This window comes from Artemia franciscana, chromosome 16 (genome assembly GCF_032884065.1).
Source record: "Artemia franciscana chromosome 16, ASM3288406v1, whole genome shotgun sequence".
NCBI lineage: Eukaryota > Metazoa > Arthropoda > Branchiopoda > Anostraca > Artemiidae > Artemia > Artemia franciscana.
This window is the reverse complement of record NC_088878.1, coordinates 33,521,321-33,537,059: the sequence shown is the minus strand read 5'-3', so window position 1 is coordinate 33,537,059 and position 15,739 is coordinate 33,521,321. Positions and strand designations below refer to the sequence as shown.

The following is a 15,739-nucleotide window of genomic DNA, read 5'->3' as shown; positions in this document are numbered from 1 at the left end:
GTCGTTTTCGATTTGACCACCTGGAGGGGAGTGGGGGGTCCGTTAATTCGGAAAAAATAGAAAAATAGAAGTATCAGATCTTAATGAAATTTGAATTTTGGAAGGATCCGCTCTCTTTGGGGTAGTTGGGGGAGATGAGGGTTAATTCTGAAAAAATAAAAAAAGAGGTATTTTTAACTTACGATTGGGTAATAGGATCTCAATGAAATTTGATATTTAGGAGGATATCGTGTCTCAGAGCTCTTATTTTAAATCCCAACCGAATCTGGTGACATTGGGAGGGGGAAACCTAAAATCTTGGACAACAATTAAAGTGGAGGGATCGAGATGAAACTTGGTGGGAAAAATAAGCACAAGTCCTAGATACAAGACTGACATGACCGGAACGGATCTGCTCTCTTTGGGGTAGTTGGGGGAGGGGTTAATTCTGAAAAATTAGAAAAATGAGGTATTTTTAACTTACGAACGGGTGATCGGATCTCAATGAAATTTGATATTTAGAAGGATATCGTGTCTAAAAGCTCTTATTTTAAATCCTGACCAGATCTGGTGACATTGGGGGGAGCTTGGGGGGAACCTAAAATCTTGGAAAACGCTTAGAGTGTAGGGATCGGGATGAAACTTGGTGGGAAAAATAAGCAGAAGTCAGAGATACATGATTTACATAATTGAAACGGATCCGCTCTATTGGGGGGGGGGGGGTAATTCTGAAAAATTAGGAAAAATGACGTATTTTTAACTTACGAAGGAGTGATCGGATCTTCATGAAACTTCTTATTTAGAAGGACCTCGTAACTCCAATCTCTTATTTTAAATCTCAACCGGATCCAGAGTCACTGGGGGGGGGGGGCAGTTGGGGGGACCAGAAATCTTAGAAAAAACTTAAAGCGGAGAGATCAGGATGAAACTGGATGGGAAGAATAAAAACTGTCTAAGATACGTGACTGACATAACCGGACCGGATCTGCTCTCTTTGGTGGAGTAGGGGGGGGGGGGGGTGTTAATTTTGAAAATTGAGGTATTTGTAACTTACGAAAGGGTGACCAGATCTTAATGAAATTTGATATTTAGAAGGATATTGTGCTTTAAAGTACTAATATTAAATTCCGACCAATCCTGTGACATTGGGGGGAGTTGGAGGGGGAACCGGAATTCTTAGTTAACGTGAAAATTGGAGTATTTTTATCATATGAATAGGTGATCAGATCTTAACGAAATTTGATATTTAGAAAGAATTCATGTCTCAGAGCTCTTATTTCAAATCCCGACCAGATTTTTTTGACATTGGGGGGAGTTGGAGGGGGGGAAATCTTGGAAAAACACTTGGAGTGGATGAATCGGGATGAAGCCTTGGTGGATAGAATAAGCAAATGTCCTTGATACGTGATTGACGGAACCGTACTGGATTCGCTCTCTTTGGGGGAGTTGGGGGCAGGGGCTCAGTGATTTGCGAGTCAGGTGCTTCTGGACGTGCTAGGACGATGAAAAGTGGTAGGCGTTTCGGGGATCTGCACAAATTGACTTGATAAAGTCGTTTTCTCAGATTCGACTATCTGGGGGGCTAAAGGGAGAGGAACAAGAGCTCAGAGCTCATATGGCACTTGTGACGAGGCGAGAAGAGCCAAGAGATCATATGGTATGAGCTGTAACAAAATTCTATGAATCAATAGATTGATTTAAAAAGGAAAATAAGAGGCTTAATGCCGGTCAAGATTTAAAATAAGAGCTCTGAGTCACAAAGTCCTACTAAATATCAAAATTTATTAAGATCCGATCACCCACTCGTAAGTTATAAATACCTAATTTTTTCTAATTTTTCCTCTCCCTTTTGCCCCCCAGATGGTCGAATCTGGGAAAATGACTTTATCAAGTCAAATTGTGCAGCTCCCTGACATGCCTACCAGTTTTCATCGCCCTAGCACGTCCAGAAGCACCGAACTCGCCAAATCACTGAACCCCCTCCCCCCCCAACTCCCCCAAAGAGAGCGAATCCAGTACGATTCTGTCAATCACGTATCAAGGACATTTGTTTATTCTATCCACCAAGCTTCATCCCGATTCCTCCACTCTAAGTGTTTTTCCAAGATTTCCCCTCCAACTCCCCCCAATGTCAAAAGATCTGGTCGGGATGTGAAATAAGAGCTCTGAGACTTGAATTCCTTCTAAAAATCAAATTTCATTACGATCCAATCATCTATTCGTAAGATAAAAATACCCCAATTTTCATGTTTTCCAAGAATTCCGGTTTCCCCCTCCAACTCCCCCGAATGTCACAGGATCTGGTCGGAATTTGAAATTAGAACTTTAAAGCACAAGATCCTTCTAAATATCAAATTTCATTAAGATCTGGTCACCCTTTCGTAAGTTACAAATACCTCAATTTTCAAAATAACCCCCCCCCCCCAATTCCACCAAAGAGAGCAGATCCGGTCCAGTTATGTCAGTCACGTATCTTAGACAGGTTTCTATTCTTCCCATCCAGTTTCATCCTGATCTCACCGCTTTAAGTATTTTCTAAGATTTCCGGTACCCTCAACTACCCCCCCCCCAATTAGGCTTGATCCAGTTGAGATTTAAAATAAGATATCTGAGTTACGAGGTCTTTCTAAATATGAAGTTTCATGAAGATTCCGATCACTCCTTCGTAAGTTAAAATACGTCATTTTTTTCTTATTTTTCAGAATTACCCCCCCCCCCCCCAAAAAAAAATTGAGCGGATCCGTTCCAATTATGTAAATCACGTATACAAGACTTCTGCTTATTTTTCCAACCAAGTTTCATCCCAATCCCTCCAATCTAAGCGTTTTCCATCATTTTAGGTTTCCCGCCCCAGACTTCCCCCAATGTCACCAGATCGGTCAGGATTTTAAAATAAGAGCTTTGAGACACAATACCCTTCTAAATATTAAATTTCATGGAGATCCAATCACCCGTTCGTAAGTTAAAAATACCCCATTTTTTCTAATTTTTCAGAATTAACCCCCCCCCAACTACCCCAAAGAGAGCGGATCCGTTCTGGTAATAAAACAAGAGCTCTAAGACACGATATCCTTCTAAACATCAAATTTCATTGAGATCCGATCACCCGTTCGTAAGTTGAAAATACCTCATTTTTTCTAATTTTTAAGAATTACTCCCCCCCAACTACCCCAAAGAAAGCGAATCAGTTCCGATTATGTCAATCATGTATCTGGAACTTTCGCTTATTTTCCCCTTCAAGTTTCATCCCGATCCCTCCACTCTAAGTGTTTTCCAAGATTTTAGGTTTCCCCCTCCAACTCCCCCCAATGTTATCAGATCCGGTCGGGATTTAAAATAAGAGCTCTGAGACACAATATCATTCCAAACATCAAATTTCATTAAGATCCAATCACCCGCTCATAAGTTAAAAATACTTCATTTTTTCTATTTTTTTCGAATTAGCCGGGTTCCCCCCCCCAGATGTTCAAATCGGGAAAACGACTATTTCTAATTTAATCTGGTCCGGTCCCTGATACGCTTGCCAAATTTCATCGTCCTAGCTTACCTGGAAGTACCTAAAGTAGCAAAACCGGGACTTTAGGTTCCCCCCCTCCAACTCCCCCCAATGTCATCAGATCCGGTCGGGATTTAAAATAAGAGCTCTGAGACACAATATCATTCCAAATATCAAATTTCATTAAGATCCAATCACCCACTCATAAGTTAAAAATACTTCATTTTTTTTCTATTTTTTGCGAATTAACCGGCCCCCTACTCCCCCCCCCAGATGGTCAAATCGGGAAAACGACTATTTCTAATTTAATCTGGTCCGGTCCCTGATACGCTTGCCAAATTTCATCGTCCTAGCTTACCTGGAAGTGCCTAAAGTAGCAAAACCGGGACCGACTGAATTGGCGATTGCTATATGTCACTTGGTTAATACCAAGTGCCATAAAAAATTAGGTATTTATTACTTACGAGTGGGTGATCGGATCTTAATGAATTTTGATATTTAGAAGGAAGGACATCGTGACTCAGAGTTCTTATTTTAAATCCTGACCGGCATTAAGCCTCTGATTTTCCTTTTAAATCCATCTATTGACTCTTAGAATTGTGTTAGAGCTCATACCATATGAGCTCTTGGCTCTTAGCTCTTCTTGCCCGGTCACAAGTGCCATATGAGCTCTTAGCTCTTGTTTGTCAATTAAAAGGGCAATAGAACTTTTAATTTCCTTTTGAATGAACCCTTTCCCGGTAATCTATGATAATTATTTCCATGCGATCACCCTTGGGGACAAAAAAAAACAATATAAAAATAAATAAAATAACAAAAAAATCCGTGATCATTCTTCTCGTAAAAAAAAAAGAAAATTCCACTACTTTGCACTTGGGAGCTGGAAAAAAAAGTCTGGAAAAAAGTCCTAAACTTTAATTCGATGCAGGCTCTAGTCTAGGAATACGCAATAATAAGAACGAATTCAAAAAAAAATCGAGGGGTATGGGGAAGAAACCAATAAGACTTAAAAATTTCTGCAAAAAAAAAAAAGGTTCTAAAAGATGAATTAATTTTTAAAACTTTTCCACAAAAAGGCTTATCAAAGAAAAGTAAAGAGCTACATTTAACCAAAATAAGTAGAAATAAAGTTAAATTAAAAAAAAATAACCATTAATAAATAAATGAAACTTAAACAGAAAAGGTGGGGTAAAGTATAGCGGGTCAACATGCAAAATGTGTTGTGTACAATTATTCTGCATATTGTGAAATAAGAATCATTTTCTGACTTCAAACTGTCCAAAACACTTAACCCCTCCCCCCCTTATGTGCAATTATATAGACCAAATTACATAAAATAGCGACGAAGACCACACTGCCTTTCCATAGCAAACAAATACAAAGTAGAAACAATAGGGAAAATCTTTTCAAGACAGTGGAAATCAGCACAATACGAGAACAAGAGAGAAAATATGTATATATAAATAAACTTACATTAAATTGTGAGAATTAAAACTAAATAATGGTATTTAAAAACTTTTTTAAAAACAGCCTTAGCATCCTTAATTCAACGAAGTTCAACCAGGACTTCTATATCTGCCGCATAAAGAGACTACTATATCTGCCACAGGAACCTGTTTCAGTAGAAAAGAGAATTTTGGACCTTTTTCCAGTGTTTCGATTTCCTGGGGTTCCAATGTTTTAGAAGAGAGGTTAACAATAGCAGGTCCAGGAGTGAATCTTGGAGAATAAATACGGTTTCTCATCGAAGATTCATTTCGCAAGCCTTCCAATTTTTTATAGAGGCGTCCCTTGGACAAGTGAAAATCGTGGCTAAACAAAGTCTTTTCTAATCTAACAACTTGAGCAAAATCAACAGTGGACAGGTTTTCCAGCAAAAAAGTTTCCAACGATTTTCTCTCTGAAGAAATTATATGTCGTTTCTGTTTTTTGTCCCTAATAATATGGACTAAGGTTTTCAACTGTAGTGTATGGGCGAATTGCGCTTCTTTCCGGGTATTTAAATGTAATTTATATCTTAAAGACTTGGGAATAGGGTTTTCATTTCTACAGGATTCTAAAAATTTTTGCTGATTGATAATATTAGCATGTTTTTTACCTAGTCCTGGTTGAACTTCGTTGAAGTAAGAACATTATTTAGTTTTAATTCTCACAATTTAATGTAAGTTTATTTATATATACATATTTTCTCTCTTGTTCTCGTATTGTGCTGAAGACGGCCTTTGGACATAGGGCCGAAAGATTCACAGAACTGATTTCCACTGTCTTGAAAAGATTTTCCCTATTGTTTTTACTTTGTATTTGTTTACCAAATTACATATTTCCCATCTATTTTGTCACTTATCTTTGTCTTCTCTCATGCTGAGCTGAAAGAAACTAACAAAGAAACCGGTTTGTTCTCGAGTTTTACACAGCGTAAACTTGACTGTGTGGCGCGTAATATACAAGTATCAAAATTTCTTCCCTCTACGAAAAAAAAAAACAAAGTTCAAATAAAATTCCCACATTTGAAAAGCCTTATTTTCCGGGGGGGGGGGGGGGGATTTCAACGGGGAGTTATTTCCGGGGTATTTTCCAGGGGGGAGGTAAATGAACCTGAAGCAAGATGGGGATGGTGCTCTTGTTGCCCAATCTTACCAAGATTTAAAAGCTGGGAACTGAGTAGAATGGTGAAAGATAGATTGCTATCCTACCCGGTGAGCAGCTGAACAACAGGCAGTTCATATTTGATAGAGCTAGTCTAATAGAAGAGGGAGGTAGTGAAGATGTAAGAAGGCTGTTTTTAATTATACTATGGAGTTAAAAACAAGAATGAATGAAAAAAAGAAATAAATTATGAATAAAGGGAAGCAAGTATATATCCATTCTTAGTAAGCTGTGAAAGCTGGGAGCTGAATATGATGGTGAAAGATAAATTACTAGCATCGACTGATGACAAAATGTGCGGGCAGGATCAAAGGAAGGCAGAGCTGAATACACCCAATGAAAATTTACCTAATATCCATGGGATTATATCCAAAAAGTAACATGTAACTCTTTTTGTGTTAATTAGTCAAAGGCTGAATTGAGACTTAAATTGGGATTGAGTTATACGCGCCTGTATGGACTAACCCAGATTACCACTTTCTAGAATACAAAATTAAAGAAGCAATGTTGTAGGCCCAAGAGCTGGATAACTGGCTATAAGTTGATGAAGGATACAAACTAACCTTAATATATGAACAAAACTGTCTGAATCTTGAAGTTTAGATAGGCCTGTGTCAAGACATATAAGCGGGAGTAGACACGCGTATGAACACTCCTTAAAAGGCAGTATTTTGTTGCTCATGGAATGGTTTCGTGTTACTACTTTTTTACATTTTTTATTCACACTTTCCATATTTTCTTTCTTAGTGCTTATAAAAAGTTTTTAAATTTGTATTATTTACAGAACATTCTAAACAAGCAAAAGATTTTTGACAGCAGTAAAGTGGTTCTTAAAAATGAAGAATAAAAGACTTTCACATACCTCAAGCAACTGTTTCATATTATTGTCAAGAAAAAGCATAGTATCAACAATTTCTTTAATACTTTGGGTTCGGTTTGCTCGTTGGGATGTCACAACTTCTATCAGTTCTCTACAAAGAAAAACAAGGTGTGATTATAACAGAACACTAAAAAAAAGTATAATATTATATTAATATTTAAAAATAAAATATTATTAAAGTGCCGAAACCCTATAGACAAGTGTGTATTCTCCTGATGAGCCCTTGTGTTGGGTTGTTGCCTCTGAATTATTTGTCTTTACTGTTTTTATTGTTTGGTAAATGACGACTTATACTTATTGACGACACGACTGCCTGTCCATGGATTATTCTTTATGGTTGATTGTGTATGTGTGTATTCTTAATAACTTTTGATTCAGCGTTCAATGATTTAACATCTAACTACAATTCCCTGTCTGCATTCATTTCAGTGAGGTCATAATTTATCCCAAGCGAGTTCTTGACCTAAGTTTTTCTTTAACTGTGTCATTGACTTGTTTACTCTGTCATATGCCAGGCTGTATCGAGCCATTTGCCTGTTCCTCTTTAAAGTATGCAGCAAAATTTCTCCTGATTCACCTGTTTTGAACTTGACGCATGCGCTGAGAATGACATAGTTATATAATATGCAGCAAACGTTTTTTTATATTTCTTGTGTATGTGATCCAAAGGGAGCTGTTTATATCTATGTACCCTGTTTGAGTTTTGTCTGAAGCATACCGGCCAAAATCCTTAGTTAACCATCCCAATATTACTGATCTTCTCCAAAACTGTGACTCAGATGGATTGCAAGTTCCTGTTTTTATGATTTGCATCCTTACTGAAGCTATTGTCATGCCATGGATCTTAATCTGATGATCATTATCTCGCGATCAGAAAAGGTGATGTTGTTTTGATTAATTTTTACAAAACGCATAATAGGAGCAATATGCTTTCTTTTACTGCATTTACTAAGACTTTTGTCTTGCTGGAAAGCTTGATCACTAGGATTTGTAAAAAATAGATCTGATTTGTTACTAATTGGTGATTTTAATGGCAACATAAATACAACAAAATCACATTCCAAAACCATCTCAAATAGCTTGCTGTTTTGACTTTGGATCATAAACAAAGACCAGCCTTATATATATGCCCTCAGGGGAAACAATCAGCAACTTAATTATCAAGACTAAGCCTCATATTGAACCCCTTAATGATAACAGCACCAGCGCACCCAAAGACACAATTTATGAAAGCGAATAATAGCCTGAAGTTTGGTTTTTGGAATATAATCTTACAATAAAAGAAGAGGGATTACCACCTAGACTTATCAACATTGTCAGAAGTGTGGTGGACTGGTTTGGGAACTTGATTCTGACCATGCCATCATATACACAGTGACCACCAAATAACCAAGAAGCCGAAATTTCCATGATCATGCCAAAGCAGATCCACAAGTCACCCCAAAAATGGACTCCTGTACCCCCCAGAATATTAACTATAAAGTTTTTGAGAACATATACTAAATTGCCAGTTGTTGTTTGCTACGTCCCAACAAATGAAACCACTGGTGAAGAAAAAGTTTTACTGATCACTTCAAGCTGTAATCAAAGATATAGGCAAGTCATGACCTTGTGTTTTTGCTTGGAGACTTTAACACTAAAGTAGGAAACGACTAATCTTCCAGCCCACAAGTTCATGGCCAATATGGTCTAGGTGCAAGAAACAAAACCGGGATTGCTTCTGATTGATTTTGCCCTAAGGAATGACCTTATAGTTGGGGAATCTCTTTTTTCCTGAGGAATTTGTCATGGGGGAAGAGAATTTCAATGAAGGGGGACGCAAGATTTTCTAGCATTATATTAAAAAAACAATGAAAAAAATAAATAAAAAAAGTTTTTTTCAACTGAAAATAAGGAGCAGCATTAAAATTAAAAACGAACAGAAATTATTACACGTATGTGGGGTTCACCTCCTCGTAATACCTCATTATTTACGCTAAAGTATTTTTAGTAATTTCAACTATTTATTCTATGGCCTTTGTGATTCAGGGATCATTCTTAAGGAATTGGGACAAAATTTAAGCCTTAGTGTAAAGAGCGAGGTATTGACAAGGGGGTAAACCCCCCTCAGATACGTAATAAAAACATAAAAATATAGAAGTTAGTTATGTAAGTTAATTCGTAAGTTACGTATATTTTTTATTAATGAAAACGATTGTAAAAATTAAAAGTTCTAGTTGCCTTCTTAAGTAATAAAAAAATTGGAGGGAAACTAGGCTTCCTCCCCTGCTCCTTTTTTCTCAAAGTGAACTGATTAAAACTATGAGAAAGATATTTAGCCAAAAAATTAATATGCAAATTTCGTTTTAATTATTTATGTGCTGAGACCTAAGATCAAAACAGGCATTAATTCAAAAACGTTCAGAAATTAAATAAAAAAAAGTTTGTTTTAACTGAAAGTAAGGAGCAACATTAAAACTCAAAAAGAACAGAAATTACTCCATATATGAAAGGGCTGTTCCCTCCTCGACGCCCCATTCTTTACGCTTTCAAACTTTAACTCTTTCGATTAATTCTACATTTTAAAACAGTAAAAACTTAAGCGTAAAGAGCGGGGCGTTGAGGAGGAAACGACCCCTTTCATATACGGAGTAATTTCTGTTCGTTTTAAGTTTTAACGTCGCTATTTACATTCAGTTAAAAAAACTTGTTTTTTATTATTTAATTTTAAGGTAAAGGCACTGGTGATTTGACATGGGAATTTTTAAACCATTGTCAAAATTTTCCTTCAAAAAAGGATAGCTCTGTTTCGTCATGACTCAGAACACCATTCTTTCAAGCCGTCGTTATATTTTGACAAAGCGAAAACTTAGACACCTTATCAAATTAAATAAAAAAAAGCTAGTTTTTTTTTAAGCGAAAGTAAGGAGCGACGTTAAAACTTAAAACGAACAGAAATTACTCTGTAGGCTATATGAAAGAGGCTGTTCCCTCCTCAACACCCCGCTCTTTACGCTAAAGTTTGACTCTTTCTCTCAACACTACTTTTAAAACAGTAAAATACTTTAGCGTAAAGAGCGGGCGTTGAGAAGGGAAGAGTCCCTTTCATATACGGAGTAATTTCTGTTCGTTTTAAGTTTTAATGTCGCCCCTTACTTTCAGTTAAAAAAAAAACTAGTTTTTTTTAAATTTAATCTCTGAACGTTTTTGAATTAATGCATGTTTTGATTTTGGCCCTCCCAATATGAATAATTAAAACAAAATTTGCATATTAATTAATTTTTTGGCTAAATGGCTTTCTCATAGTTTTGATCAGATGATTTCGATAAAAAGGAGCAGGAGAGTAGGCCTAGTTACCCTCCAATTTTTTGGGTACTTATAAAGGTAACTAGAACTTTAAATTTTACGAACGTATTTATCAATGAAAATTTATGTAAATTACGAAAATAACTTACAAATCTAACTTCTAAATTCGTATCTCCCTCTTGTCAATACCTTGATCTTTACACTAAAGCTCAATTTTTTTCCCAATTCCTTTAGAATGACCCCTGAATCACAAAGGCCATAGAATAAATAGTTGAAATTAATAAAATTACTTTAGTTTAAAGAGCAAGGTATTAGGAGGAGGTGAAGCCCTCATATGCGTAATAATTTCTGTTCATTTTAAGTTTTAATGCTGCTCCTTACTTCCAGTTGAAGAAACTTTTTCATATTTTTTTTTAATTGTTCTTTAAAAAAATACTAAAATATCCTGTGCCCCCTTCAAGGACATTCTCTTTCCCCATTAAAAATTCCTCCATGGAAATTTCCCCCCACGTAACCCCTCCCCTCAACCCCCCAACCAAAAAATCCCCCTGAAAGTGTCTGTACACTTCCCAATAACCATTACTATGTGTAAACACTGGTCAAAGTTTGTAACTTGCAGCTCCTCCCATGGGAACTGTGGGCGATTAAGTCACCCCCAAAGACATATTTTTTTGGTTTTTTGACTAAACTGAACAAAATAACTATCTCAGAACTTTTATCCAGTGACTTTGAGAAAACAATGAGCATTGGAGGGGGCCTAGATGTCCTCCAATTTTTTGGTCACTTAAATATGGCACTAGAACTTTTAATTTTCGTTAGAATGAGCCCTTACGCGACATTCTAGGACCACTGGCTTGATATGATCACCCATGAAAAAAAATTAACATGCATCTGTGATCTGACTTGTGGCAAAAAGAGTCTGATGGTGGGATTTTTGTTAACATTCTATGACTTGTAGGCTAAGTAGTGTTTCCTCCTATTTTCTAAAATTAAGCAAATTCAGCAAATTCTCAGGCTTGTAACTTTTGATGAGTATGATTAAACTTGATGAAACTTACACATTTAAAATCAGCATTAACATGCAGTTCTTTTGATGTAATTATTAGTATCAAAATTCCGCTTTTTTAGAGTTTTGGTTACTATTGAGCTGGTTCTCTCCTTACTACACTTTGTTACCACAAACTGTTTGATACACCCAGATAAGAAAAGGATATTAAATCCAATCACTTTCCTGTTTTTGACACAAACGAGCTCCCAAAATTTTTTTTTGCTTTGTAATGTTCAAACTGTCATAACTTGGTTCTTTTTTAGCAAAAAAAAGTTGGGATCAGCACCAAAGCATCAAGATATATTTTGTCTTCTCCAAAATGTAGCCATATTGACTTTTTCTTGATAGAATTTAAGAAATTTATAATAAATATTTCTTGTGATATTTGCCTTGACTTATAAGCAGTAAACTGAATCAATTGTGCCACAAACCATCTTCTAGACTACACTGTGGTGGTTTTGTGTGGATGGTGAAGTTCTCCCTTTTGAAAGAGTGCAGACAGTCTGGTATTATAATATCAATTTTCTTCTCTTTTTACTTGTATCAAAGCTTATTCCAATAGACAATGCATAGAACACCCCCCAAAAAAGTCCCCCCCAACCCTACCCAAGTACTACCAAAAACCTTCAACCTCTTGCCGGGCCAAGTCATTCTCAAATCTCACATGATGGGTCATTGAATACTACAATGGTGGAAGTGGGGGCGTATGTCACTATCCAGGACAATAATGACACTGAATTTCAAGAGATCTTATCAAGGAGCTCCAAAAAAAGGAAAAAAAATCTCCCCAATCAAAAATAATTCTGCTCCCCAAGATCCAACTCTTCCCTCACAGAAAATTGGAATATACTTAAAAATCACTGCAGATACCCCCTTTGAGATAAAAAAGATAGCTCTATTAAGAGTTGCCATTTTTGAACTGTTAAAATCAATGTTCTTGTTAAAAATTAACTGTGATATATTTCTACTAATAGCCCTTCAAGATTCTAAATCAGCAGATACACAACAGAAATCTCTTGTTAACATCTCAATAAAATCCGCTCTCAGGACCCCAAACCAAAATAGTAGTGTACAACATCCCTCCAGACATATGTATTCAGGAGCTAAAGGAGGGGCTTTCTGACAGAACTGGTAACCCAATCCCAGTTGCTGATGTAACCTAATTGGGTAAACTGGATGTCAATGGCCAAAAGTTAAGCAAGGCTTTCTTATTCACACCAAGAGAAGAAAATAATAACCTGGGTCAGATATTCCTTTTTGGACAAAGGAAACCCCACAAGCACTACAAGCCAAAACCTATCCAATGCCAAAAATGTCTAAAACTAGGACACAGAAAAAACACATGCAGTGAAATATTATATGTATGCAATAATTGTAAAAGCTCCCACCCCACTGGAATGACAAATGGTAAAAATGATCAGCCAAAATGTATCAACTGCAAAGGTCCCCGTGATTCTTCCAACAAAACTTTATGCCCTGTATATGAAAAACAAGCACTAACACTCCAAATAGCAACAGAAATATCCAAACCTTACCTATTTGCAGCAATGGAAGCAAATGCAGCTCAATCCCACCAGACCAAAAACTCTATGAAACCACCCAACACTTTCACCCACAGACCACCCATTCTACCAAAAGCATCAAGCACCCCCCATAAGACTCCTTCCTCAAAACAACCCAGCTCACATTCTTATCTGAGAGAATCACCAACGACAAACCATCTAGCCTCTGCAACTAATGATAGAAGATCATCTTCTATCATTCTATCATCTTCTATCAATGATAGAAGACTGGCCACCCCTCCCAAGTAGAAACAAATCAGAAGCATTATTGAGAATTAATGAAATCATCAACAAACAGCCAGATGAAAATCTAAATAAATTAACACCTAATATGTTCCTCTTTATACTAAACTCTAATGCAGTCCACTCAATGAACCTACAACAGCCACAAAAAGCAAAACTCATAAACAAATTGGCAAAATTGTACCTAACTAGTCACATACATATCTAAGAAAAAAAAATCTTGCTCTACTCCTAGCAAAACTACACACTGATACATAGCAATATGAAAATTAAAACAACAAAGCAGCATATTCCAATACTTCAGTAGAATGTGATTTTTAACCATATTTATGAGGTCATTAACATAAAATAAAAAGTATAAGCCCAATCACAGGTCCTTGAGGAACACCAAACTATTTCAGATGGCTTGGAAATGAGAGAATCAACCAAGATAACTTGACCAGTTAAATATGTTAGAGCACAAGAATAAGTACTCCATCATATTCTAATGTGGGATGGTATTCTTGTCTGTTATTGAAACAAATTCTTTTTATACAACAAGAAAAAGAGCAGCAGGTATCAGCCCTAAGTCAAGAGATGTAAGTATATAATTCAAGATATTCACACATACATGCTCAGTTGAGTCCTTTGCCTAAAAACCAAACTGTGAATCATGAAAAAAAGTTTTGAATTAAGAAAATCAAGAAGTCAAGAAGCCATAGGATTAAAAAAAAAATTAATAAACATTGATAAAAGATATATAGCATGATAGCTAGCAGGGTCATTCTGTGATCTACCTTTAAAAAGCATAACAATATAAGCACACTTTAAAGCACTAGGGAAGATACCATTTTCAAAAGATATACTGACAAGTTTATACAACCCAACTTTCCCCTTGGTTTCAAAACCCTGCCCACTTTACACATTTTAGGTTGCCCCAGGGAGGAGGAGGGTCAACCAGAAATGGATGCACTTCTAGAATTAGTATTTCTAAGAGCCATAGTATGGTGCAGCATAGTTTCAAGTTTAGACAGTTTGTGACAAAACTAAACAATTACCAAGGTAGGTACTTCAAACATCTTCCTATGACATATTTTAGTCTTTAGATCCATCCCTGGAAGTTCTATTTTCCTAACCTAGGCCTAATCACTTTCCAGGATAGTGAAAAGTAGGCTAGCTAGTTTAGAATTTTATCAAGATTTTGCCTACTGATTGAAATTTACAGGTCTAGACAGGTTTTGACAAAACAACATTGAAATTTTCACAAAACAAACATCTATCCTAATTTACAGTTAATAGTTACTTTGTCATTGGTTTTAGTTGGGAAAATGTAAATCCTGTTATTTTTGTGGAATTTAAACTTGTTTCAATTGTTTTTTTTCTAAGCTCTGGAAGTATATTTGCAGGATTTTGAAACCTATAAATTGGCATTGAGCTAATTTGTGAATCTGAAAACAGTTTAAATGTATTTAATTTAAGACAAAGGTCTGTTTTGCAAGGTTTCATTTTCATAACCCAAAGGTTTTGAAGATCATTGCCCTCTAGAGGGAAAAGGAATGGAGGTATGTACTTTGGTAAAATTCTAGTTAATTGACTTCTTGCTATCTCGGAAAGGGTTTAGGTTAGGAAAATGAAACTTTCAGGGATGGGCCTATAGGCTAAAATATGTCCTAGGAAGGTATTTTAAAGTACCCACCTCCACTCCTTCTCCCTATAGAGGGCCCTGGAATTTGCCTACATGACAGGCTTTTTTCTCTGCCTTTAGATCTGAAAATGCAATTCCTGTTATTTGAGTAGAATTTTGAGCCATATTGATGTTTTTTTCAAAATTTAGGGAATGTATTTGCATATCTTTAAAACCTTATAAAATGGAATTGAGCAAAGTTATGAAGCTGAAAACAATTTTGTTGTACTTCAATTAAGCAGAAGATCTATTTTGCAAGATTTCACTTTTAAAACACACATATTTTTAAAGGTCGTCAAAGGTCAGGGCCCTCTAAAGGTAGAAGGAGTGGAGGTAGTTGCTTCAAAATACCTTCTCAGGACACACTTTAGTCTGTAGATTCATCCCTGAAAAGTTCATTTTTCCTAACCTAAACCCTTTCTGAGATAGCAAGAAGTCAATTAACTAGAATTTTACAAGTACTTCAAAATAGCCTACCTTTCCAGGACACAATTCAGTCAATGAACCAATCCCTGAAAGTGCCATTTCCCTAATCCAACCCCTTTCCAAATGGCAAAACGTAGCTAAACAAGAATTTCATTCAAATTTTTAAGACTTAGAGATCAGAAGAGGGTTAACATGGAAGCTTGGAATAGGCTACCTTTCCAGAGTAGGCCTAGGCTGTGGATTCATTCATTTTCCTAATCTAACCTCTTTCCAATACAAAAAGGTAGATAAACTACAATTTTATCCTAATATTATCTAGTAATTTACCCGTAAGTTTACATACTAAAAACTTTACTTTACTAGAAGTTCAAAGTCATCAAGACTCCTAACAAGTTGAAATTTTGTTGCCATCTTTTATCTTCTGCTTCTTCTAGCGATTAGAAAGGAATAACTGCATAAATGAGAACTAAAAAATTAAAAAAGCTATTACTTCGCATGATTTTTGTCATTA

At 36.1% G+C, this 15,739-nt stretch overlaps 1 protein-coding gene across 5 annotated transcripts in view; it reads right to left on the bottom strand.

Moving 5' to 3' along the window:
* LOC136037366 (mediator of RNA polymerase II transcription subunit 4-like) overlaps positions 1 to 15,739 on the bottom strand; it is a 63,433-nt gene that overhangs the window by 19,186 nt on the left and 28,508 nt on the right. Inside the window, exons 1-2 of one of the 5 annotated variants that reach the window (XM_065720086.1) lie at positions 15,584 to 15,727; positions 6,984 to 7,092 (exon numbers count right to left, since the gene is read on the bottom strand). In XM_065720086.1, coding sequence (XP_065576158.1) covers positions 6,984 to 7,092; positions 15,584 to 15,639 — 165 coding nt within the window. In that variant the 5' untranslated portion in view covers positions 15,640 to 15,727. Of the gene's footprint in view, positions 1 to 6,983; positions 7,093 to 15,567; positions 15,728 to 15,739 lie in introns of those variants that run through there. The other 4 variants (XM_065720088.1, XM_065720091.1, XM_065720089.1 and 1 more) reach the window with 4 other exon arrangements.